General features: G+C 40.1%; 1 protein-coding gene across 3 annotated transcripts in view; it reads left to right on the top strand.

Moving 5' to 3' along the window:
- LRP4 (LDL receptor related protein 4) overlaps positions 1-27131 on the top strand; it is a 145711-nt gene that overhangs the window by 108177 nt on the left and 10403 nt on the right. For 2 of the 3 annotated variants that reach the window (XM_060763614.2, XM_067462750.1), the window contains exons 14-34: positions 1257-1474; positions 1686-1862; positions 3495-3620; positions 6174-6382; positions 7141-7222; positions 8066-8171; positions 8489-8690; positions 9933-10122; positions 10493-10624; positions 14295-14435; positions 16292-16378; positions 16626-16797; positions 17778-17940; positions 18590-18815; positions 20017-20320; positions 20473-20691; positions 21210-21344; positions 21532-21640; positions 21982-22126; positions 24071-24184; positions 25834-25957. In XM_060763614.2, the coding sequence (XP_060619597.2) occupies positions 1257-1474; positions 1686-1862; positions 3495-3620; positions 6174-6382; positions 7141-7222; positions 8066-8171; positions 8489-8690; positions 9933-10122; positions 10493-10624; positions 14295-14435; positions 16292-16378; positions 16626-16797; positions 17778-17940; positions 18590-18815; positions 20017-20320; positions 20473-20691; positions 21210-21344; positions 21532-21640; positions 21982-22126; positions 24071-24184; positions 25834-25957 (3381 nt within the window). The remainder of the gene's footprint in view (positions 1-1256; positions 1475-1685; positions 1863-3494; positions 3621-6173; positions 6383-7140; positions 7223-8065; positions 8172-8488; positions 8691-9932; positions 10123-10492; positions 10625-14294; positions 14436-16291; positions 16379-16625; positions 16798-17777; positions 17941-18589; positions 18816-20016; positions 20321-20472; positions 20692-21209; positions 21345-21531; positions 21641-21981; positions 22127-24070; positions 24185-25833; positions 25958-27131) is intronic. The other variant, XM_060763622.2, reaches the window with a different exon arrangement.

Here is a 27131-nt window from a genome sequence, read left to right as displayed (position 1 = left end):
TAACGGGTCAAGCCCAGCCTACCTGAGGGACCGCATCTCCTCCTATCAGCTCACACGAGCCCTGAGATCATCAGGAGGGGCCCTCCTCTCGGTCCCACCTCTGCCACAAGTATAATTGGTGGGAATGAGCAAGAAGGCCTTTTTCATGGTGGCCCTGCGGCTCTGGAACTCCCTCCCCAAAGAGGTGCATTCGGCCCCCTTGTTATTGACCTTTTGCTCCCAGGTGAAAACCTTTCTATGAAAGCAAGCTTTCCCTGACGATACACAATAGCAGCTTATCTCAGTCAGACAAGGATCACATGACCAAAGACTTGGGGCTCTGAGATGCTTAGTTTAATGTTTGAATGTTTTACGACAGCCTCAGTGGCCTGAGGCATGAGGATCTTAAGAGAATGATTTATAGGATCATTTTTAGGCTTATTCATATTTATGCAATTTGTATTTTATGCAAAATGATGTTTTATTGTTTATATGTCGGGTTTGGGGATGATGGTTATCTGTATTATGTAGTTTTGTTTTTTCTATTTTGTTCGCCACTTTGAGTCCTATCTGTGGGAGAAAAGAGGGATAAAAGTAAATAGTAGTAGTAGTAGTAGTAGTAATAATAATAATAATAATAATAATAATAATAATAATAATTTTGCTGTTGTTGCTGGTGTGTAAAGTTTTTAAAGTCAATAAACTTTATATTAACTGTCTTTCTACCTTGACTTTCTCCCCATGGAAGAATGGACTCAAGGCAACTTTCTGTAACAGGACAAAAACAAACAAATTTCAAAACATGGCAAATACAAAAATTAAAAACAATTTAAAAACAATTAAATATTTGTGTCAAGGGTGCAAATTAAAATACAGCTAAGCTACAATAAAAAATATCCGTACCATTAAAATTACATTTAAAATTAAATATCGTCCACAATTCTCATCCGTAACCTCCCCAGCAGTTTACTCCTCATCCTCTAGCCAAGGCATGGGCAAACTTCAGCCCTCCAGGTGTTTTGGACTTCAACTCCCACCTGTTAGGAATTGTGGGAGTTGAAGTCCAAAACACTTGGAGGGCCGAAGTTTGTCCATATCTGCTCTATCCAAAAGTAGTTTGGCATAGGTATTGTTTGCGCCTTGATGTTTGGATTCACAGCTCTTGGTTACTGTGACTGTCCCAATTGTCTTTGCCTCTTTGACTTCATGTTGTAGTACTGGTTGTTCTTACCAGCAGTGCTTTGAGAAACATGGATCTATTTTCTCTTTTCTCATAGCACCATCTACTGGACAGACTGGGGGAACACCCCTCGCATTGAGTACTCAAATATGGATGGTTCCAATCGGCGCATCATTGCGGACACTCATCTTTTCTGGCCAAATGGGCTAACTATTGACTATGCAGGGCACCGGATGTACTGGGTTGATGCCAAGCATCATGTAATTGAGAGAGCTGACTTGGATGGACAGAACAGGAAGGCTGTTATTAGCCAAGGTAAGTTGAAGAAATTGAGTTGTAGAAATTGTACTGGGAAAAGGCAGCAATCACTGAGGGGATATATGGATGGGTTAGATTTTTTTTTAAAAAAAATAGGAAATATGCTCCAGGATGGAACTGGAAAATTCTTCAAAAATTAAAATTGTCTTGTCATCTCTGGAGCCTTGAAATAGCTTACGATATGTCTTTTCCTGAACTTCTTCTGCAGGCCTTCCGCACCCCTTTGCCATCACAGTTTTTGAAGATAGCCTTTACTGGACAGATTGGCACACTAAAAGTATAAACAGTGCCAATAAATTTACTGGCAAGAACCAGGAAATCATCCGCAATAAGCTTCACTTCCCCATGGATATCCACACATTGCACCCTCAACGTCAGCCAGCAGGTAATTTCAGAGAGAAAAGAGAGGTGATGACATCTATCCACTGTTTAAACAGAAAATGTTTTTGCATTACCATGTTGCTATAAAAGCATGGGGATATCTAGTTACAAGGTGGGAAAATATTATATTCAGGCATGCTGTCAATTAAATAGTTAAGAGTAGAGATATCACACTGGCAATGAAGATCCGCATAGTTAAAGCAGTGGTATTCCCCATAGTAACCTATGGATGTGAGAGCTGGACCATAAGGAAGGTTGAATGAAGGAAGATAGGTGCTTCTGAACTGTGGTGTTGGAGGAAAATTCTGAGACTGCCTTAGACCGCAAAAAGATCAAACCAGTCCATACTCCAGGAAATAAAGCCCAGCTGCTGACTGGAGAGATATTAGGATATTAGAGGCAAAGATAAAGTACTTTGGCCACATAATGAGAAGACAGGAAAGCTTAGAGAAAACCATGATGCTGGGGAAAATGGAAGGAAAAAGCAAGAGGGGCCGACCAAGAGCAAGATGGATGGAAGTGTCCTTGAAGTGACTGGCTTGACCTTGAAGGAGCTGTGGGTGACTACAACCGACAAGGAGCTCTGACCTGGGCTGGTCCATGAAGTCATGAAGAGTTGGAAATGACTGAACGGATAAACAAAAATGCTGTCATTAAGAAACACTAGCAGTATCGGTGACTTAATATGGCTGTGTTGACTTTCATTTTAAAAACTTTTTCCATGTAAAAATTAGGAGATAATTCTATGAAATGCCCAAATACATTCCATGTTTATTTACCTTATATCTCCTAAGGAACTGAATCAGTGCTCTACGTATTTTGGCAGATCACTTGCTTTCTTGAATCTAATCAGAATTCAACCTTGAGTGTATTGTTCAGTTAAATACATCTTCATTTAGGAATGCCATCTTCATTTAGGCTGACTCCCCAGTAAATGTGCATAGGATCGCCGTAATTTTGCTACCAGCAATTGCACTATGAGTTCTTAAGCATGGTATGATGACATAATTTATTAGTATTAGCAGCTGCATTCAGATAATCTTTTCCAGGAACTGATCCTGAGGAATGTAAGAACAATTATTATACCTGTTAATTCCTCTCCCACTGCTAGCTGTATAGCACCAACGAAGAACAGTGTAGAAAATAACATTAACACTCTCTCTCTCTATCGGTCGATGACCAGAACTAAAAAATGAACAACAAAACCTCTGTCTACCTCTTACCAGTAATAAAAATAAATAACCTAGGGCTAGAACCGCCCTCTGATCCCTCTTTACACTGGTCCTTGAACCACAGACAAATTATGTTCAATCCACACAATGAGAATACAAAGTATCTAACACATTAGGAAGCAGAAAAATATAACTGTAGAGCAAAAAGTAATTTGATTTAAAATAACAATACTTTATTGAACCTTGTCTCTTCAAAGCAGGAAACAAATAATTTTGGGGGAGTATATTAGTGCCACATGTTTGCATTGTAGGAGTAGTATTTTTCCGGGTATGTTTACATGGACAGAAATAAATATTGATTAAAGAAGCAGACCTCTTTGAGGCTCTGGCTGTTTTCTCATGTATCTGCTAATGCCTGCCTCTTGCTGGTTTTCCTTATATGTGTTTGTTTTTGGCTATTTGAGCAGGGAGAAATCGTTGTGGATCTGACAACGGGGGCTGCACTCACCTGTGCCTACCAAACAACAAAGCATACACCTGTGCCTGCCCCACAGGTTTTCGGAAGACCAGCAGCCACACCTGTGCCCAGAGTAAGTGCAGTAAGAAGAGCTAATGCAGTGGTTCTCAACCTGTGAATCCCCGGGTGTTTTGGCCTACAATTCCCAGAAATCCCGGTTTACCAGATGTTGGGATTTCTGGGAGTTGAAGGCCAAAATATCTAGGGACCCACAAGTTGAGAACCACTGAGTTAATGCACCTGCATGTATGTGTGCATTGCAGACTGATAGAAAGATACAAAAAAGGATTACAAATGAAAATAAATCCCCAGGCTCTATGTTGGGATTATTGGGAAGAGTATTGGTAATACAGTTTTTGCTATTATAATGTAAACTCATGGCAGAGCTACATTTTAATATAATAATAACAACATCTGGTTGCATCTCACAAAAAAGAATGATATGCTTGAAAAAATGTAGATGTTTGCCAGAAAAATTCAAGGGCTGGGCTACAAGGAAAAGTTAATGTGTTTGTGGCTTTTAATGTTACTGAGAAAAGTGTGGTGCAAATATGCTGAGCAAATACAGGCAGTCCCCAACTAACCACACCCAATTTACAAACGATTCATATTTAAGAATGAAGGAGAAGCAAAATGAAGTGAGAGAAATCTATCCCTAGGAAGGGAAATTCACTCATGAAAGAGTTATCATGGGGAAAAGGGGTCTCTACTGAAACTTTCTCACCAATCCTTGTTTCCACAACAAGCCACTTTTTTCAAAATCCAATATCATAGGGACATAGGTGAAATTTTCTGAGCAGGGACACAGGCAGCAAAACAAACCCTTCACTATGCTATCCAAAGCCGTGATGTGTGTGTGTGGCTGGAGTTATACTGTTCTGACTTACATACAAATTCAACTTAAGAACAAACCTGCATAACTTATCTTGTCATAACTTGGGGACTACCTGTAATCAAAACCTGGCAGAGGTTTATAGAATCATAAGAAGATACTAAAACTCGAGGCACCCAATGGAATTACAGTAATTGTCATAGATTCAATAACATAGCTTGAAAACATAACTTCTCCTCAATCAGTACTAAGGACACCTAAAAGGATGTATCATATATACATAAGTCAAAAGCCAGGTTTTGAGGATAAAAATAGAGATTTTTATATTAGTTGATTTCGATTCTGCAGAGAGAGGAAATCACCAATGCCACCTTAGGGATAGGGGCCCCTGATCACTGCTACCATTCAAAAGGCATTCAAAAAGGCCAGAAGGAATGTTCGTTGTCAGAGAGTATAAGCTCTTTTTTACTTTTTTCTTTCTTTCTTTCTTTTGCTAAGTGTTAAGGTACAGTATTGATATTGACCTATGGAAAATTCGACCTCGTTTTTAGGATCATTTTTGGGGGTATCAACTAAAATTTCTAGAGTTATACATGAGTACATACACTATTTCTTCATTTAGTATGTTATTAACTTAAGGCTCTGCTACAAGATCCATTGATGGCTACTAGCTGAAATGGATTTTAAAAGGGGCCTAGATAAATCCAGTTAAGTTCATCATAGCAGAGCATCCAAAAACAAACAGGATACTAAAAGTCTGAGCATCAGCTCACAACAAGCAAAATATGAAGTGCCATGTGATGTGGCTACAAAGAATTCAGAGCTTGGGCAGGCAAAGATGCAGAGTGCATTCTTAAAAATCACAAAATGTTTATTTACAATAATAAAATACTTCATTTCCTCATGGTTAAGAAATGGATTTGAACTACTCTAAACACCCATCTCTTCTAAGGTTTCAATAGAGACTATTGAAGAACTATTCTAATGCTAACTAAACTGTACCTCATTGATGACTTCAGACTTGGGCAGTGTGGGGTTGAATTCCAACAATGGATAAATCCAGTTAAGTTCGTCAAGAGTTAACAACCATTGTAACTTCATGGAACCTCTAGTATTAGAGCAGTGGTTCTCAACCTGGGGTCCCCAGATGTTTTTGGCCTTCAGCTCCCAGAAATCCTAACAGCTGGTAAACTGGCTGGGATTTCTGGTAGTTGTAGGCCAAAAACATCTGGGAACCCCAGGTTGAGAACCACTGCATTAGAGGCAGATTTTTCTGAAGAATTCACCATGGGGAAGGGCTGTTGCATTCATGGTATGTCTACGGCATCTCAGAAATATCTGATTGACAACTATTGACAAGGTCCAGGATGGCTTTGTGTTGTTAGTCTTAAGTTCTATCAGTGCTTAACTGAGGAATTCTGGCAGTTCTGGTCCAAGAAAGTAATGTTTCCAGGTTCTAGTTTCTATAGAGTACAGACATTTCTGCCTCCTTGTTAGAAGGACAGAACTGCCTTTTCTCTTTGCTTTGTTCATTTCATTTAGGGATATGGTTTCTCAGAATGTGCTGCCCATTATTCTCATCCCAAGCGGCCTTTCCACTGATCCCATCTGCATTCTGTCTCCTTTCTAATTGCACGATACTTGATCTGCTTCCCCACTGTGGGTTGGATAAATAAAGCCATGTAGAGGGGCGTGGAAGTCACAGAGCTTAGATGTAACAGGATAATTTTTGTGTCTGTTGCTATGTTGTTGAACTTAGAGAAATTAAAAGAAGACCTTTCGACCTTTGATCAGGTCTTGACAAGTTCCTGCTTTTTGCCCGAAGGATGGACATCCGTCGTATCAGCTTCGACACAGAAGACCTGTCTGATGATGTCATCCCCTTGGCTGATGTGCGCAGTGCTGTGGCTCTGGACTGGGATGCAAAGGATGACTACGTCTATTGGACGGATGTCAGCACTGATTCCATTAGTCGAGCAAAATGGGATGGAACAGGCCAGGAGGTAATATTTCTTAGAATGGAGAGCCCTTGCTCTGGATTTGTATAAGTAGGATCATGTTCCTTCCGAGTTTGGGGTCTAGATTTTGTTTATGTCCACTTTGCCTAATTTTAATGACTCAAGAATTTAATTTCAGTTAATTATCTCAATTGTTTTGAGATGTGCACAGTGATCTATATGTAAATGGCTTTTATTTGCATGTCACACATTGAGTGTTTTGTGAGCCGTCCCAGTTCCCTCTGGGAGATGGTGATATTAATATATTATCATCATCATCATCTTCACCAGTGATGCAGATACTCTCATTTCAATTTTGGGTTTTATAGATACTCAAGGTGGCAAATATTTTATCACTGTAAAATAAAACTAGTCAAACTATAAAGATTAGTCAGAGTGAAACACTACAAACAAATGGATTGAAGGCAATCATTACAAATATATATTTCTCAAAATCCATTATTTTATGTGTACCTTCTATTTATCATCAAAACAGCCATGTGATGACTTGTTATCCAGTGCTTGGAAATGTTATTTTATGAACGGTAACTTCCTGACACGCAGTCCAGAAAAGTAATTTTTCAAAATTCTGCCAAGGCCTTAGTATTTAATTCGTTCTGACACCATCCCCCAGTTCGTTCATTCCCTCCCTCCAGAAGTGATTGCTGGTACAAGGTAGTGCAGATTGAAAAAGAATAAGCAGAGACTTAAGGGAATAGTTATTCTCTTACCAACAATTTTGTCTTGTTTTTATTTCTTACCAGGTTGTGGCAGATAGCAGCTTGGAGAGCCCAGCTGGTCTGGCTATTGACTGGGTCACCAATAAGTTGTATTGGACAGATGCAGGTATTAAGCGCAACAGAAGAATTCACTTGCTACATTAAAAAGTTAATTAGCCTAGGAAGATTATCTTCTGAATTCTAATTTGCTCATCCTGAAAATTCATATTGGGGAGAATGGATAATGCCTCACAACACAATACGTGATGATCATGACTTTCATTAGGAAAGGGAAGCAGGTTTGTTTTCTGCTGCCCTGGAAACTAGGACTCGGAGCACTAGGTTCAAATTATAGGAAAGATAAGTCCACCTGAACATTAGGAAGAACTTCCTGACTTTAAGAGCTGTTCCGCAGTGGAACTCTTTTCCTCAGAGTAAGGCAAAAGCTCTTTGGAAGATCTCAAACAGAAGTTGGATGGCCATCTGTCCGGAGTACTTTGTACTTTTCCTGCAAGGCAGGGAATAGATTGCCAATGTGGTCTCTTCCAACTCTATGATTCTATGATATTATTTCATCCAACTTGTGCACATCTGAAACAATAATTTGCCAGCAATTTGGGACTGGGGACTTTTGTTTTATAATTTGAGAAAATAGCCCTTTTTCACAATATACTCTAAAAACTGCACAAGTGACTTTGTGTTACATTTTAAACAAAAGAAAATATCTCATCTGTGAATGCATCCAATCAAGACTTTGGAATAGGGATCTTTGCTAAAACAAATCAGGTCTACTCACCTTAGCCATAGTTTCTATTAGATTTTCTCCTCTGGTATGAAATTGAAAAGAAAATTACACTTCTGAATGATGGATAATGATCTTCTTGAAGACATAACAAAGCTGTCTTGCTGAAGCTAAGCATATTAAGGAAACTTTACGACTTTTCTATTTTTCCTTCTCTAATCTATGCAGGAACTGACCGGATAGAGGTGTCCAATACAGATGGGACGATGCGTACTGTGCTAATATGGGAGAATCTAGATAGACCCAGAGATATTGTGGTGGATCCTGTTGGAGGGTGAGAATTACTTTTCTCTGTGCTTTCATTCTTCATGCCAATGTCCAACCTTGGAAAGACTCCACTGCGGTTTCTTAAGGGGAATTCTTGTCTCATATTTGTGGGAAAGAGGAGATCCTGTGTAGTAAGACTGATGATTAGGGAATCACATGCCAACTTTTTTTATTCTTCTGGACAGATTCCAATTTGAAGCATCAAATTGGACATTTGAAAGTGCATTGCAGTTTGCTTGTGTAACCTGTTAACCAAATAAATAAATAAATGCAGAGATTAGTAAGTAACAGCAGTCATACACTATTTTCTGGGATTGTCTGCAGGTTTATGTACTGGACTGACTGGGGGGCAAACCCAAAGATTGAACGTGCAGGCATGGATGCCTCTGGACGCTTGGTGATCATTTCTTCCAACCTGACTTGGCCCAATGGACTGGCCATTGATTATGAATCTCAGCGATTGTACTGGGCAGATGCTGGTATGAAGACAATTGAATATGCTGGCCTAGATGGCAGTGATAGGAGGGTAAGAAAGTAAATTGAAGCGAAGGGTTCCTTGAATTAATTTTAAGCAGGATATTCTGTCTATCTATCTATCTTTCTTTCTTTCTATCTAATATTCTGCTTTTCTCCCAGTGTGAAACCCAAGAAAACGTGCAGGTTTAAAGAAAATAGATCTCAAACAATGTAAAATACAAAAAGTAAAACAAAACAAACCATAGTCAATTTGAAAACCTTAATTTAAACTGTTTTAAAGACATTAAAAACTCGATACTGAAGTCCAGTGGAACTCCTATATTTATGTGGAATTGGTTCCAGCACTGACCACAATACTTGAGCAAAGCATGGTGCATCCATGTCGCAAAGGCAACTGCCATGGTGTAAAAAGAGAGCAGAAAGGAGTCCAACCTAGCCTCCCATAGGAAAGCCCTGTCGTGCTCCTCACCAAATGTGTCTGTAACAATATGGGGTCCAAGACTTGAGTTTGTATTACTGATCAACTGATCAAACTTGAAATTTCTAAAGGAAGCCTCCCCCCTCCCCCCATCTTTTTAATAGTTCATTAATACTTCACATGGTTCATTAAACACCAATAGTGGCTTTTGGATTTCTGTCTTCTCACTGAGCTTCTGTTAATGTGGTTAAGGTAGAGTTCAAGCATCCCTAGGATCCTTCTGACTTTTCAATTCACTTTCTTGTTATCACTTCCCTCCTTATATATTTGCTCCTCTTTTGAAGACAAACGGGACTATGTTGAAGCTCCCTGGTTGTTTCCCATACAGATTTAAATTAGATTTGAAAGCATTTTTGTCATTGTTTTTGTTCAATTTATTCATCCATGGCAACACATATTCAGTTTTCGGCGTTTACAAGGTAAATGGTATTTCCAGGGGCATGATTCTGCTTCATAATAAGTGTGCACCTTATTTTAAAGGAACAGAATTCATTTTCCCAACCTGCCACAGCACATATGGCGGGACCCCTTAGTGCAGTGGTTCTCAACCTATGGGTCCCCAGGTGTTTTGGCCTACAACTCCCTGAAATCCCAGCCAGTTTAACATTTGTTAGGATTTCTGGAAGTTGAAGGCCAAAACATCTGGGGATGCACAGGTTGGGAACCACTGCCTTAGTGGAAAGCACATGTGGACTGCTGAATGCAGAATTCACATTGTCCAACTTACTTTACACACTAAATAGTTAATTTGGACATTACTCCCAGGCCATAACTCTCATAATGCTTTGTGGATTTTTCTTTTGGGTCTGACAGATTTTGATTGGAAGCAATTTGCCCCACCCGTTTGGCCTTACTCTTTATGGAAGTCGAATCTTCTGGACTGATTGGCAGGCAAAAAGTATCCAGAGTGCTGACAAAAGGACTGGGGAGGATCGTGAAACTCTACAGGACAACTTGGAGAACCTTATGGACATCCATGTCTTTCATCGACATAGGCCTCCAGGTACAAAGGACTACCAGGTCAAGGAGGGAAGACATGAATTCCTTTGCCTTCTGTGTTTTTGACAACAGCTTCCATAATTTCTGACTAATGGACATGCTAGTAGGGTCTATGGGAGTTGAAGCCTAAAATATGTGTAGGGCACAGGCCCTATGAGCTTTGTTGGCTAGCCAGGTTTCTTCCTTGTGCTGTACTCATCATCCGAACCAAAGTCTAAAATTAAATCATAAGCGAATGTTGCTACTATCCTAGAAAGTATTCCTTATCCTATTTAATACTCATGTACCAATCTATAAAATGTTCAAGAATGTGGTTTCTGATCTCTTCCTTGTGATGAATTTGTTTTGCTATTCTCTCCTTCTTTCTGTTTCAGTACACACACTGTGCAGTGTTAACAATGGTGGGTGCAGTCACCTTTGCCTCCTGGCCCCTCTTCCTAAAGGCCACACCTGTACCTGTCCTACTGGCATCAACCTGCAGCCAGACGGCAAAACCTGTTTACCAGGTAAGTGCTGACCTCATTTTGTTTGGCTCTGCAACACTTTGGTCTTCATCCGATAGGGTTAGAAATACAATTTCCTAGGAGTTTTATTTTTGAAACTAGCTTGGGTACCCGGCGTTGCCCAGATTATTTGAAAAAGTCCATTTTTAAATTGTACAAAATGCACAAGGTTGGAGGTGAACTACAACTCACATCATTCCAGGTTAACAGCGAAAAACTCCATCAGTTCTTCAAGTTTGTTATGTTGGGCAAGTTTGCTCTAGATGCATCACTGGTGGGGTTCAGTGTGCTCTCTTTCTGGAGGGTAAATTACAACTCCAATTATGGTGAGTCAGTCCCCTCAAACCCTTCCAGCAGGGTGATTTAGTCATGGGGCTTCTGTGTGCCAAGTTTGGTCCAGGTCCATCATCGGTGGAGGTCACAGTTTTTCTGGTTGTGGGTGAACTACAACTCCCAAAAAGGAAGGTCAGCTCCTGTCAGCTTCTGCCAGATTCTAGAACAAAACCACGCTCACAAGGAAAGTTCCTTGGACACAACTTTATTATTCCTTCTTGCCAAGGCTAGTTCTAACTCTTTTCCGCCAAACCCATAGTATTTCAACCGTCCAACCCCTGACCCCCCTTCTTATCTATTCTAACAGTTACATTCCATCTCCACAGAACATGAAGCATCTCCCAGGTTTCTCTCCCCCCCCCCCCCCCCCTTGTCCAGATGGTCCTTATCAGATGCCAGTATTTCACTCCCAAACTGTCATGGAGTGGACAGGCAGCTTGTTGACTTAAGCTGGAACAGACACATCCTGACAGTTCCCCCCCAAACCCCTGCAGTAATCAAATTATGGCATATCGGTATGTGTGCCAAGTTTGGTCCAAATCCATCCGTATTTGAGTTCACAGTTCTCTGAATGTAGATGAACTACAACTCCCCCAAATCAAGGTGAATTTTCCCCAAAGACCTCCAGTATTTTTTGCTGGTCATGGAGGCTCTGTGTGCCAAGTTTGATCCAATTCCATCTTTGGTGGAGTTCAGAGTGCTCATTGATTGCAGGTGAACTATAAATCTGAGTACCTACAACTCCAAAATGTCCAGGCCAATTCCCCTCAAAACCCACCATTATTCAGATTTGGGCATATCAGGTATGCATGCCAAGTTTGGTCCGGATCCATTGTTGTTTGGGTTCATAGTGCTCTTTGGATGTAGGTGAACTACAACTCCTATAAATCCCTCCAAAGGCCTCCAGTATTTTTTATTGGTCATGGGGGCTCTGTTTGTCAAGTTAGTTCCAAGTCCATCACTGGTGGAGTTCAGAGTTCTCTTAGATTGCAGGCGAACTATACATCTCAGTACCTACAACTCCTATAAATCCAAGGTGAATTTTCCCCAAACCTCTCTAGTACTTTCCGTTGCTGATAAATTCCTCTCTGTTTGCTGTGTGCCATAGAAAAGAATGTTGTTGTTGCTCATTCGTTCAGTCGTCTCAGACTCTTCGTGACCTCATGGACCAGTCCACGCCAGAGCTCCCTGTCGGCCGTCACCACCCCCAGCTCCTTCAAGGTCACTCCAAGGATGCCATCCATCCATCTTGCCCTTGGTCGACCCCTCTTCCTTTTGCCTTCCACTTTCCCCAGCATAATTGTCTTCTCTAGGCTTTGCTGTCTCCTCATGATGTGGCCAAAGTACTTCAACTTTGTCTCTAGTATCCTTCCTTCCAGTGAGCAGCCGGGCTTTATTTCCTGGAGGATGGACTAGTTGGATCTTCTCACAGTCCAAGGCATTCTCAGAACTTTCCTCCAACACCACAGCTCAAAAGCATCGATCTTCCTTCGCTCAGCCTTCCTTAAGGTCCAGCTCTCACATCCGTAGGTTACTACAGGGAATACCATGGCTTTGACTAGGCAGATCTTTGTTGCCAGTCTGATGTCTCTACTCTTTACTATTTTATCGAGACTGGACATTGCTCTCCTCCCAAGAAGTAAGCGTCTCCTGATTTCCTGGTCACAGTCTGCATCTGCAGTAATATTTGCACCTAGAAATACAAAGTCTGTCATGGCCTCCACATTTTCTCCCTCTATTTTCCAGTTGTCAATCATTCTTGTTGCCATAATCTTGGTTTTTTTGATGTTTAGCTGCAACCCAGCTTTTGCACTTTCTTCTTTCACCTTGATTAGAAGGCTCCTCAGCTCCTCCTCGCTTTCGGCCATCAGAGTGGTGTCATCTGCATATCTGAGGTTGTTAATGTTTCTTCCAGCAATTTTCACCCCAGCTTTGCATTCATCAAGCCCCGCACATCGCATGATGTGTTCTGCATACAAGTTAAAAAGGTTGGGTGAGAGTATGCAGCCTTGCCGTACGCCTTTCCCAATCTTGAACCAGTCTGTTGTTCCGTGGTCAGTTCTTACTGTTGCGACTTGGTCCTTGTACAGATTCCTCAGGAGAGAGACAAGGTGGCTTGGTATGCCCATCCCACCAAGAACTTGCCACAATTTATTATGAATAGAAAAGAATAGGAAAAGGATTATGGGAGAGGCAGTGGGTGGGGTCATGCAAATTCCACACCAATTGGGAGAGTAAGAAACAGTGGGATGTCTGTGGTGGAGGAAACAGATACAATCTAGGATGAAATTTTCCCTGTATGAAAACATTCACTTGGGTGGTGGGCAGGATTTTGTTTGTGGAGAACACTGGCAAGGCTCTTGTACATGTTTAAGGCACTTGTGATAACCTGCAATGTAATTGGAGGGAGAGCCGTTGGTGTCTCCTGAGTAATGGGAGCTATAGCTGTTTGTGGAGTCAGGAGCTTGCCTGTGTAAGTAGACACTCCAACCACATACACATATTTTCACTTTTATTATGTGTCTAGATAGATTACATGCACAGAGAATTGAACAAGTCTGATTTTCTTTAGTAATCTATGTGAATTCACTCTCAGCTTCCAATAGATCTTTGTGTAGACTATGTAAGCTTAGTTGTGACAACAACAATTATGGAATTAAACCCCTAAATAAACAAACTGGGTAATGTATAATTAATAGATTAACTGTAGGAGGCTCAAAATATAAACAACCCTTGGGAATACAAATTCTTTGATCAGAATCAATTTTTCTCACGTACTGTCATTGCATATGTTCCTTCAGCATAGTTAGAATGTATAATAGAAAATGAATGGTAGAAAAAAATGAAGGAAAGGGGAAGAGTTATGAGGTAGTCAGTAGGGAGAGCAAGGAATAGTAAACATAGAGACCTAAGTAAGGCAGCAAGATTTTAGTCCACATTTTTAAAAGCCATTTCTTTGATAGCCTGAGAAGTAGAAAAGATTTGATTTTCTGGATGGCTAATCATATTCAAATAGCAGGCTCTGACCTACTGCCACAAGAAGCATGAAAGAAGCACAGCCTGGATATCAGAACCTTAAAGCTTGTGTTCTTTCATCTCATATCTCCTGTGGGCATGCCTTTATGTCATATAGAAATCACTTAGTGCAACATCTTTGACTGAAATATCTCTCCGGAGTCTTAAAAGTTTTTGTAATATTTCTAAATGTTATCTTTGTGTCTCTGTAGTTATTGTTGTTGCCTAAATAGCTGAAAATGGGTATTTATGACATTGTGTTTCTGAAGTTGCTGCTTGAATAACGTTGCCTGTTCATACTATTGTTGTGTCTTTAATTCTGCAGGAATGACTAGCTTCCTGATATTTGCCAGAAGGGCAGACATCCGGCTGGTTTCACTTGACATTCCATATTTTGCTGATGTTGTTATCTCGGTCAATGTGACTATGAAAAACACCATTGCCATTGGAGTGGATCCTCAGGAAGGTCTGAAATTTTGTGTAATTTCACCATATTGGGGAATGGTTGGTTTAGTGCAAGCACTATTTATTTTATTTACAATGTCAAACGTGAATTGAGGGCACAGTGTTCCCTCGCTACTTCGCGGCTCGCTTTTCGCAGACTCGCTATTTTGCGATTTTTCAATACAGTAAATACAGTAATGTGTATATTTACTGTGGGAGATGCCAACCTGCAAAGCCGCCTCCTGCAGGCACCTCACTTGCCCAGCTCCTCCTCCTCGCCTGCTTCTTCCTCCTTCTCTTCCCTACTCTCCCCTGCAGATGGGAGCCCTTCTGGGTTGAAAGCAGGAGAAGGAAGGAAGGAAGGAAAAGAAGGGTGATGGATACCTGCGAATGGCAGGTGTGTCGGAAGGGAGGGAGGAAGGGGGACCTGCGTGACGTCAGGAGACCAACCCGGTGCAGCGTCCCTACTTTGCAGATTTTCACTTATCGCGGGTGGTCCTGGAACATAACACCCATGATAAGTGAGGGGACACTGTACAGTTCTAATGTATTTATGAAAACACAAAGTTAAAAACTTGGCATTATACAAAATTTCCTTTGACCAGAAGCTGGCCACTTGGAGTACCTCTGGTGTAGCAGTGAGAAGGTCCTCCAATGTGCATATGGCAGGGCTCAGGTTGCATTGTAGTAGGTGGTCTGAGGTTTGCTCTTCTCCACACTCTCATGTTGTGGTCTCCACTTTGTACCCACATTTCTTAAGGTTAACTCTGCATCTTGTGGTGCCAGAATGCAGTCAATAAGCCAATTAATCATTCCCTCCTCCCATATTTTCCTTTTCTCCTATTGGGCAGTAAATGTTCCCCAAGGTGTTTTCCTTTTGACATTTAAAAATGCTTTAAGACTTGTTTAACTCTCTGTAGCAAAATGTCAGAATTATCCCCAGACAAGAGGTCTCTCTTACTCATATATTTGTCAAAGAATGCCAAGGCAAATATAAAGCTTATGTCCTAGTGGAGAATAACACATTGCTCACAACATGTTATGGACTACATTTATTCTTTTGTGGATGATGAATATTTCATATTCACTAATGGAAGTACGGTATGTTTTTTCAGCAAATCCCATGAGCTAGAATGGCTGGTAGCACTGACATTTGAAGAAAAACAACTGACTTTAATAAGAGCAGTGGTTCTCATCCTGTGGGTCCCCAGGTGTTTTGGCCTACAACTCCCAGAAATCCCAGCCAGTTTATCAGCTGTTAGGAGTTGAAGGCCAAAACATCTGAAGACCCACAGATTTTTTTTCAACCATGTCAGGAGCGACTTAAGAAACTGCAAGTCTCTTCTGGTATGAGAGAATTGGCCGCCTGCAAGGATGTTGCCCTGGGAATGCCCAGATGTTTTGATATGTTACCACCCATGTGCAAGGCTTCTCTCATGTCCTCGCATAGGGAGCTGGAGCTGATAGAGGGAGCTCATCCGCGCTCTCCCCGGATTCGAACCTGCAGCCTGTTTGAGAACCACTGAATAAAAAGATTGCAACCAGAAATAAAGGTTTTTTTTTCTTGCAAAACAAGCTTGTTTTGCTAGTGGTAGTCCATTCTTGGTGTAATCCAGACTTCAACAGACATTGAAGTAATAGTTCTAACACAGGGCTATTCCAATAGGAGATGTGGAAGTTTCCTCTTTAGATGGGAGAATTTAGTATCCAATCATATTTGATAGGTGTCTTTATTAGCTTTCTTGATTTTAGAAAGTTGGGAAAATATAGAAACTGGATGAATTAATAAATGTGATTCTATTACATACTGTAAAGTAGATCTTGAATGCTTATTCTCAACCAACAGAATTCTTTAATATTTTCATATTCACTCACCAGGAAAGGTTTATTGGTCTGACAGCACACTGAGGAAGATTAGCAGGGCTGCCCTGGATGGCTCCCAGTATGAAGACATTATTACTACAGGTAATTGATGCTGTGCCAGAATAACCCCTTCAGATTTTCAGAGGTAGACTACTTTGGCCTGTTACAGTATAATTAGCATGGCCTATTGTGAGTGTACGAATAGAGTTCCTCGGACCATAATCAAAATACATGAAATATAGTTTTTTTTAACTGATATTTTGAAGAAGAAAACTGCTAAACCTGTAAATGGGTCACAGAAACATTAAACCTATTATAACTGTTGCAATATAAACTTTTTTCCAACTAGGGCTGCAGACCACAGACGGATTAGCAGTGGATGCTATTGGTCGCAAAGTATATTGGACTGACACAGGAATCAATAGGATTGAAGTTGGTAACCTGGATGGGTCGATGAGAAAAGTTTTGATATGGGAGAACCTGGACAGCCCAAGAGCAATTGCACTTTACCATGAGATGGGGTGAGTGCTGGTAATAAATGTCTTATTTATTTATATCCCACTTTATAGTTCCATACAGAGACTCAAAGTAGCTCACAATCGAAAGCATTACAGTTTAGAATATACAATTATACAATAATAAAATCGTATATCATTATATATTATTATATATTATCAGTAATAATAATATTTGATATATTAGTATTACTATATTACAATGGAGCCCCAGGTGGTGCAGCGGGTTAAACGTCTGAGCTGGTGAACTTGCTGACTGAAAGGTCAGTAGTTCGAATCCAGGGAGCGGGGTGAGATCCTGCTATTAGGCCCAGCTTCTGCCACCCTAGCAGTTCGAAAACATGCAAAGGTAAGTAATGTAAATGTAGGTAATGCTTCTGTGGGAAGTTAACTGCTTCATGCTGGCCACATGTCCTCGGAGGTGTCTATGGACAATGCCGGTTCTTCAGCTTAGAAATGGAGATGAGCACCACCACCATCACCCCCCCCCCCCCCACCTAGGGTCGGACATGACTAGACTTAATGTCAAGGGGAAACCTTTAGCTTTTTTATATTACAATATTATTATATTGTATTACTATTCGAGTTATATTGTGAAATATTATAATATTTATATAATAATAATAATGTTATCAGTATTACATGTATATACAATATATGATATTATTATCATAGCACAACAGTAGTATTACATTGTATTATACCATTATACTGCTATATTATTAGTAATATTATATATAATATACAATTATATTATTATAAATTATTTTATTATGTTGTACTATAGTATTATACCATAATATATATACTATCAGTATATTATACTATTAGCATAATATACTAATATACTATTAAACTAATTATTTATTATACTAATATAATATACTATTAGTCTTGATCAAGAGAAAACCAGAAGTTGAGAAGACTCAGAAATGATGTGTTAGTTTTTTCTATTAACTGCTTATTGACTTCACCTCTTCCTTCAGGTTTATGTATTGGACAGACTGGGGTGAGAATGCCAAGTTGGAACGAGCAGGAATGGATGGCTCCAATCGAATGGTCCTTATCAGCAACAACCTTGGATGGCCCAATGGATTAGCCGTGGATAAAGCTGGATCACAGCTCCTCTGGGCTGATGCACATACTGAGGTGAGAATTGACCTTAAAATTGCCTCCAGTGTGCAATTTGAAACATTATATCGGAGAGAAGTGATGGGTGAAGTGCTTAAAGAGTATTTGGGCAATAAGAATAAATTTACAAGTGCATATACAGTATATCATTCAGTGACTACAACATCTCTTGATGGCATGTATGTCTGAAAACTCCCACCATGAATCACCAAAGCTTCCAAGTTGCCTCCAGTGGAGATTGCTTAGTTGTTGTTGCTTGATGAATCATTGCTAAAATCATCAGGTATCAAGGGATGTGTACTGCATTGTGAGTCAAAACTTGACATTTTAGATCTGGTAACTTGGAGCTAAGGGTCTTTTGAGACTTTCTAAAGATTTTCTTTTTCTAAGTTGTTGTAGGTTTTTCAGGCTATATGGCCATGTTCTTGAAGCATTCTCTCCTGACATTTCACCTGCATCTATGGTAGGCATCCTCAGAGGTTGTGAAGTCTGTTGGAAATTGTGGATGCCTGCCATAGATGTAGGCGAAACGTCAGGAAAGAATGCTTCTAGAATATGGCCATATAGCCCAAAAAACCTACAACAACCCAGTGATTCCGGTCATGAAAGCCTTCAACAATACATTTTCTTTTTCTGTAACAAAGTTAATTGCATTTCTTCCCTTCAGCGTATAGAAGCTGCAGACCTGAATGGTGCAAATCGCCGCACCCTCCTCTCACCAGTGCAGCACCCTTATGGCCTCACTCTACTGGATTCCTACATCTACTGGACTGATTGGCAAACACGTAGCATTCACAGAGCTGACAAGAATACTGGTGAAAATGTCATCCTGGTCAGAGCAAACCTGCCTGGTCTAATGGATATCCAGGCTGTTGACAGGGAGCGCCCTCTTGGTAGGCTTCAACCTTTTTCTTCAAGGCAAAGTTCAGAATTATTTGGTAGAAATTCATTTTAAAGATGATAGGAAGGTGTAGGGAATAAATGTATATAGCTCCTTTCTGATTTCAAACTCTACCACCTGCTGTTGCTGGGAAACAATATAATATAATTCATATTAAAACAGTTATTTAATTTTCACCTAATGACGTATGATTTTCAAGTCAATATGTTCACCTAGTTTCAGTGGTGTTTCTTCAGGATTTACTACATTGCTTAATCATTGCTATCCAGAGTTTTAAAGGCCCCCAGTGCACAGGTTGTATTTTAAACCTTCAATATAATTTGAACCAGCATCCTTCCAATTTTTCCCCATACTTTTAACTTTGTTATGTTCTTCTTCTACATCTTGATTTCATTTCCAGAAGCTTGATATTGTTTTGTCTGTGATTTTCTTGCACTTTATCAATGCATTTTTGTGTTCGTTAGAATAGTAAATGAAAATACCTTGCTAATTATCTTTTAATGAGGTCCTGTGTTCCAGTGTTGTTAGTTTTTAACTTTTGGAAAATGTGAATCTCCATAACCATTTGGGAAATGGGATTCATAACCTTTTTTGGAAAATTCGCTGGTCATTGGAGAGAGGCATGACCTTGTTAGAAGTCACAACCTTTTGAAAAATGATGTTCACCCATATTCATGCAAGGCAACGATGTCTCTCAGCTGATGTGCCTAAGTATGTTGTTGAACTGCTAGGGACAAAGATGTGCCATTGCACAAAACATATACTCAGCGAAGTTTCAGAAGTGTTCCTTTAGTTGCCCCAAAACATCTTGAAATACATTTGCCTTTAAATCATGCTCTCAAGAGACAAGTGTAACAGAGCTGGTTTAAGTCTAAAGCAAACACTGATCTAAAAGGGAGTCTCGGGTCCTGAACATGTCCAGTTCTGATCACATGGTCTGCAGCCCCTCCCACAACAAAGAAGTTAGGTAAAATTGCAGACCAATACACACATACAATACAGTAAACAATTGTATACATAACAAACAACTAGTGGAGGCTTGAGAAGGTTGCTATTTCCAACATTAACAACCTTCCCTTTGCCAACGTCTAGTCCCCCACTAGACCTACAGACTTTTAAGTTAATTGTTTGAAAATTATGTTTGCATGATGATGTAGAAAAGTAATGATTTAATCCTCTTACATTTTTCTAAGGTGCTAACAAATGTGGCATGAGGAATGGAGGTTGCTCTCATCTCTGCCTTCCAAATCCTGAAGGCTTTTCCTGTGCTTGCCCGACTGGTATCAAGTTAAAGACCGATGAGCGGACCTGTGATCCCTCTCCAGAAACCTACCTGCTCTTTTCTAGTCGTGGTTCCATCCGGCGGATCTCACTGGATACTAGTGATCACACTGATGTTCATGTCCCTGTACCAGAACTGAACAATGTAATCTCTCTGGACTATGACAGTGTAGATGGCAAGATTTATTACACAGATGTCTTCTTAGATGTGATTCGGTAAGTATCCTTAAGCCTATTTTTGTGTTAATGAATTACATAAAATCTAGTTTCTTTTGTTTAGTACTCTTTATTTCATGAGACCTATTCTTTTAACACAACTTTTCAGTAGACAGGATATTTTGTTCATTTTCAGTTATTCCTTCTTACAGGCGAGCAGACCTGAATGGCAGTAATATGGAAACAGTTATTGGCCAAGGTCTGAAGACAACAGATGGCCTGGCTGTTGACTGGGTGGCCAGGAATCTGTACTGGACAGACACAGGCCGTAACACTATCGAAGTTGCAAGACTAGATGGCAGCTGCCGAAAAGTGCTAATCAACAACAGTCTAGATGAACCCCGAGCAATTGCTGTCTTTCCCAGAAAGGGGTAAGCCTAGGATTTCTTAAAATCAAGTGCTTATGAAATAAACTGATAAGATATAAACAACTGGAGGAAGTGGGGGAAGGAGAGTGTTGCCCCAGGATAGATGCCTTCTTTGAGACTGTGGGAACATGTGACCTACCGGTTGGATAGTTCCTTTGCCTGAACAGAAGATCTTTTCTTGAGCAAAGATCCAAACTAGCAAGTCAGCTGTCGGAAAGTTTTCCTGCCTTGGCACTGCTAGATTAAGTACAGATAAGACTACAGTCTGGCTCTTGGAACATAGCCCTCCCAAGTCAGGCGAATTATCCTGAGGAAAAACTGCATAAATTGATTCTGCAAAGGCAGACTAGACTTCTGTAGCTCGTAGATCTATTAAGTAGCAAGGAGCATAGCCTCCAGCAGTTACACTACCTATTCCACAAAAAAGAGTAGAGGAAAAGTTTCAGACAGTCCAGCTTCTCCTTCTGTCTCCAAAAATTATTTGCAGAGATGGAACTTCAGTTTAATTTCTTTTACTCCAGGTATCTCTTCTGGACAGACTGGGGACATGTTGCTAAAATTGAACGTGCAAACCTAGATGGTTCTGAACGCAAGATACTGATCAATAGTGACTTAGGCTGGCCCAATGGGCTAACCCTGGATTATGACACCAGAAGGTCAGTATCACATGGTGTTTCACAATTATTTCCTATTTAACTGGCATTCAAAAGCCTTTCCTCTGTTTCCAAAGCAAGTTAGAGGTGCTTCACTTGACCAGTAGACTTCTACTGAGTAGCAGGAAAGTATGTTTCTGTAGCTTGGGAGGCTACAGTGGTTTCACCTTAATTCTCTTTGTTCTTGTAGGATTTACTGGGTAGATGCTCACTTAGATCGCATAGAGAGTGCTGATCTCAATGGGAAACTGCGTCAGGTGCTGGTCAGTCAAGTATCACATCCCTTCGCCTTGACACAGGTAAGGAGAAAGTTGTTGATGCTATGTCACTTGTGTCTCCTGAAGGAAGTGATCGTCATCATCCTGTTTCCTAAGACTCAAGCCAATGTAGAAAATTTGAAACAAATACAGTCAAAAGCACTATAAAACATAAGTAAAACATACATAATGTTTTTACAAAAATGCAATTTAATTGTTCATGTGATTACAACATTTATGTTTTAATTTGTTATTTTGGGGGGAAGTTCTCATTTTTTATTCCTGTTGTGAAAGTTGAAAGTGTTTTGCTTGGACTTCTTGAAAAGTTGTATCATATTATTTTCAGATTTTCCTTTGACTTTGTTTCTTTTCTTTATGAGTAGCAGGACAGGTGGCTGTATTGGACAGACTGGAAGACTAAGTCTGTCCAGCGTGTGGACAAATATTCTGGCCGAAATAAGGAGACTGTTTTGGCCAATGTTGAAGGGCTTATGGATATCATTGTGGTCTCCCCTCAAAGACAGACAGGTAAAGGCTATAGTCTCAGTTGCAAAATTGTATTGTCAAAATTAAAAAGGGCACAGTAGTAAAACATACTCTGAATCAAGCCTGCACAACCTGTATCCCTCCAGCTGTTTGGCCCCTAACTCCCAGAGCTCTAGCCAGCTTGTCAAATGGCCAGAAATTCTGGGAGTTGAAGGCCAAAATAGCTGGAGGGCCGCAAGTTGTGCAGGCCACCACTGAACCCAAATTTCATGCCCTCTTGGATATGTTACTATATAATTCTCATGACTCTGAGAGCAGAAGGAGTTGGGAAAGGTTGTTTAGTGTGTTATTCATGTCAGATGGAGGATTGTGGATGATTTAGTGTCCAAAATATTTTTCTGTTCCTTCTGTTTATCTTTCAAAATGATGACCAGAATGGATGTTAGATTTGAAGAGGGTGGAGAGTTTGGAATGTTGGGAGTTAGGGAGGAATTTTGGTTTAGGAGAGCTTAAAAATATATTGGTGCAGGGTATTTGTGAAATTGGTGGGAGCTTCATGGGTTGCAAAATTGGGCCCCAGGATCTGCAGGCTATGCTTTCCTGACCCCTGCTGAAGGGGCTGTGTGCCAATGGAGTGAAGAACCAGAAGCAAAAGTGGGCAAATCTAATATTCCCTTGCCCTTTGTCATGCTTTCTCTCTGTTACCAAATTTTTCTTTTGTTCTCCTTTATTCCTTTTGTCCTTCCTGCATAGCAAGCTTCTGGGGGAAGGACAGATATATCTTGCCAGAAGTCTATACCAACACTTTTAAATTAGTTGAAACTGAAATGAGAATCACATAATTTTAAGTCAAGGGCCACAGGCTGCCCCTCCATGATAACAGCTGTCACTGGTGAATATTGATTATTATGCCATCATGGCTAGAGGACCAGTTTAGAGAAGAAGTATCAGTCCCCTTCAATCTTCTCAGATATTAGGATGGCTTCTTGTCAAATAGGGAACAGAAATATGAAAAAGAGTATACATTGATCTTTCAGCCTGGGACTTCAGCTATCATTAATAATAATCATGTTGGAATACAAAACCTGAGGTATAATAAAGGTATTCGAAGCCTGGTGAACTTAATGTTTTAAACAGTGACTCCTTGAATCTTCCAACCAGCACAAAAGTTCTATTTCTGAAAATCCCCCTTTTAAAGCATGTACCCTAAGGCTGTCTACCTTTTCTTAGAATACACCTTGGTTTGATCCAACATTTAGGAAATGGTACATGAAGGTTTAGAACAGGCAAGGTCAGAATCTTAGAACCCACCCTGTGGAAACATCAAGTGCTTGAATGGCTATATTACGTATTTATAAAAAGATAGTTTCTAGATTCTATCCCACATAATATCAAGCCACAGAACGTTGCCCAGGGGATGCCCAGAAGTTTTTTTTTATGTTTTACCATCCTTGTGGGAGGCTTATTAAATATAGTTTTCTGTGGGCAAGTAGGTGGTGATTACTGGATGGCATATGTTCTGTATCAGAAACTAGAGTGGTCTATCCAATGCAACTTTCTGAATCAGCAACCCAAATAACCAAATCTAAAGTTGACCGAAAACTGATTTGTAACCCTTTTGGTACTAACTTTGGAGAGTGGTCCCTGCTCAAAAAAAGATTGGGAACCACTAATCTAGATTCTATACATGCAGGTGAGAACTATAAACACAGTGATAGATGTCTAGATTTTAAGCACTGGATGTAAGTAGATGGGCATCTAAGAGCTGGAAGATGAAGATAACTTGTTCAGGTTGATAAGTAGATTTAGTTTTGTGGTGCTTGCTATATCTCTGATTGGTTTGGAGAGTCAGCTAATGGTATTGTTGGTTAGAACCATTGTGTTTACCTCTCAGCATAGTGGATGTCAGTGGAGAAAATGTTAAACTCTTGTGGTTGTGGATAAAAAAAAGACATCTGTGTCAAACATTTTATCTTTTTCTTCTAGGCACCAATGGTTGTGGAGTGAATAATGGAGGCTGTACCCACCTCTGCTTTGCCAGGGCTACTGACTTTGTTTGTGCATGTCCAGATGAACCGGATGGGCATCCTTGCTCCAACAGTAAGTTGTTTGTAATCACTGTTGGTCTTCATGTTTAACAAGAACTACAAGACCAGGTCTGTGTGCTTTAAGAAGCCAAGTTCAGATTACACTGAACTATCTACTGCAGAATATATCCTTGGTAATTTATTCAAAGGTTTCACTGCAGAGAGCTTTATTTTGTTTCCTTTGCTGGTGCTTGTCTTCTATACTTGATGTTTTCTTCTTTGAAATTTCCTTCCATGCTGCAGATGTCCCAGATGCATATTTTAATATTCTGGATCTCAAAAGAATATTGTATTTGATTGGCATTTTTCCAGTGACTTTAAAGATATACCTACATATAACACTGAGACTTTGCTTAGGGAAAAGTGGCAAATTAATGAGAGACCTACAGTCTCTTTTCTTGCTTCCATACAAGTTCTAGCAGTAAGCCTCTTCTGTACACTAATGCTTTTTATCTACTTTGCAGAATTCATTAACATAGCCATATTAGTCTGAATCATTCCAGAAAGGGATCTTTTAGCACCTTTGAGACTGAGAGAAAGGCATTGGTAGCATAAGCTTTCCGAGATTTTAGTTTATTTCATCATATGCATGAAGCTTAGGAGTCAACTTTATGGCTTCAAATAAACTGACTATGTGTGAATAGCAATAGAAATGCAAAACATGTGACTACAGTGAAGTACTTGTGGGTAGAGTGGGAATACACAAAAAATGAGTTGCAGAACATTTCGTTTCTCCTAGCATGCTATCTTGAACCTTAGAACAGCAGTCGTTGAACAACCTCAGTGATGACAATAAAAACTGGAAAGCAATATTTGAAATAAGCCTATTGTTCACTTCACTCCATACATCTGATGAAGTAGACCAGGCTTTAGCAGCATTTGAACATATCCAAAAGTGAGTTGAACAGAGACAGTGGTTTCCTAGCACTCTGTCACAATGCCAGGGCTCTACCGATTTATTGCAGCTTAATCACTAGCTGCAATAAATTTTGCCAATTGAAAGGTTGGCAGTTTGAAGTCCTGGTTGGAGGTGAGCTCACTGCTCACCTAAGCAGATCGAAAACAGATGTGAGTAGATAAATAGGTACCACTTAAGTGGGGAGGTATTTTAATGGCACCATAAGGAAATACCAGAAAAATGCTTGCAATTCAATCAAAAGGAGAAGTTTGAACAGAGCTCTTCAGCAAGGAGGATGGAGCAACAGCCCCCCTCATGGCCAGAATCAAGCACAACCTCCAAGATGCTGACAATGGGAAAACCCTACCGTATATATCTCTATCTGTGTGTTGTGTGTGTCCTGTTAGTGTATAACTTCACTGAATGTTTGCCGTATATGTGTTCTGTGATCTGCTCTGAGTCCCCTTTGGAGTGGGAAGGGTGGAATATAAATACTGTAAATAAACAAACAAACTGATCTACGAAGGCTTACATTATAAATGTCTTATTCCCAGCTAGCCTCAAAGGTGATAAAAGATCTCTTTGGATACTGACTTTACGGTTCTTGTTTTCTTACAAGTACATCCCTGTTGAACTGCAAAAATAATCCTACAGTCTCTTGCAATATTGAGAATAACAAACAGCTTATTTGTGTTGGAGAGGGGAAAGTGTGTGTGTATTATGTCCTATGCCTCAAGTTCTGTTTCATTCTCCCTTTCATATAGTTCCTGGCATGGGACCTGCAATTCCTGACAGCACTCGTTCAAGCAAAAAGTATGAGGCTCCCACTGATAGATCTGGCTCTTCCACAACCAAGCCCCAAATATCTGTGGAAATGACAGAAGGAAAGTAAGTGGCTTTCTTGATTTAAAATATGGTTATAAAGAAATACTGCATTCAGGCTCATTTCCTTCATAGATTTTTCTCCTCTAAGCTAGAAATAAATGTTCCAATGCTACATACCATAAACAGGAGCTCTAGGACTTTTTTAGAACCATAGAGTTGGAAGATACCTCCCAACCCACTGTCAAGCAGCAGGAAAATCACATTCAAAGCACCCAGACAGATAGCCATCCAGCCTCTGCTTAAAAGGAGCCTCCACCACACTTCTGGGCAGAGAGTTCCACTGCTGAACAACTCTCACAGTCAGGAAGATCTTCCTAATGTTCATGTGGAATCTCCTTTCTTGTAGTTCGAAACCATTGTTCTGCATCCTAGTCTCCAGGGCAGCAGAAAACAAGCTTGCTCCCTCCTCCCTATGGCTTCTCCTCACATATTTATACATGGCCCTCATCATGTCCCCTCTCATCCTTCTCTTCTGAAGTTTAAAATATTATGAGACAAAGGTTTTTCTGTAATATATACAGGTATTGCATTCTCCTTTCTTCTTGTAAGATAGTTACTAGTTTCTATGATATATTTAATTTAATTTTTAAAACTATTGTGGCATTTAGATTATATTTGAACACAATGGTATTATACTTCATGTCTAGTCTGTTTTGGTTCATCTCAGTCTGTCATAGGATGACAAAGGAGCCCCCGGTGGCGCAATGGGTTAAACCCTTGTGCAAGCAGGACTGCTGACTGAAAGGTCGGTGGTTCAAATCTGGGGAGCGGAGTGAGCTCCCATCTGTTACTCCAAGATCTGCCAAGGAGATCCTCCTCTTGATCCCACCTCCATCACAAGTACATCATGAAGGGATGTGAGAGAAGTCTCCCACAGGATGTTAAAACATCTGGGTAAGGCACACCCAGATGTTTTAACATCCTGTGGGAGACTTCTCTCACATCCCTTCATGATGTACTTGTTATTGTACTTTTAAGGGTTGTATATTATATTATGTGACATCATGACCTATGGCTGGTACAATAAACAATTAATTCATCATCTATCTTTTCATCAATATAAGGATGGTATGTTTTGGAAGGCTACACAACAATGTGCTCTTGACAATTTAATGTGGGTTTATTATTAGTGTCTGTAATGACACAGCAGTCTGGGGAAAAACCAAGACTTCACTAC

Source organism: Anolis sagrei, chromosome 1 (assembly GCF_037176765.1).
Source record: "Anolis sagrei isolate rAnoSag1 chromosome 1, rAnoSag1.mat, whole genome shotgun sequence".
NCBI classification, from domain to species: domain Eukaryota; kingdom Metazoa; phylum Chordata; class Lepidosauria; order Squamata; family Dactyloidae; genus Anolis; species Anolis sagrei.
The sequence above is the reverse complement of the archived record's forward strand: the minus strand, read 5'-3'. Positions and strand labels throughout refer to the sequence as shown.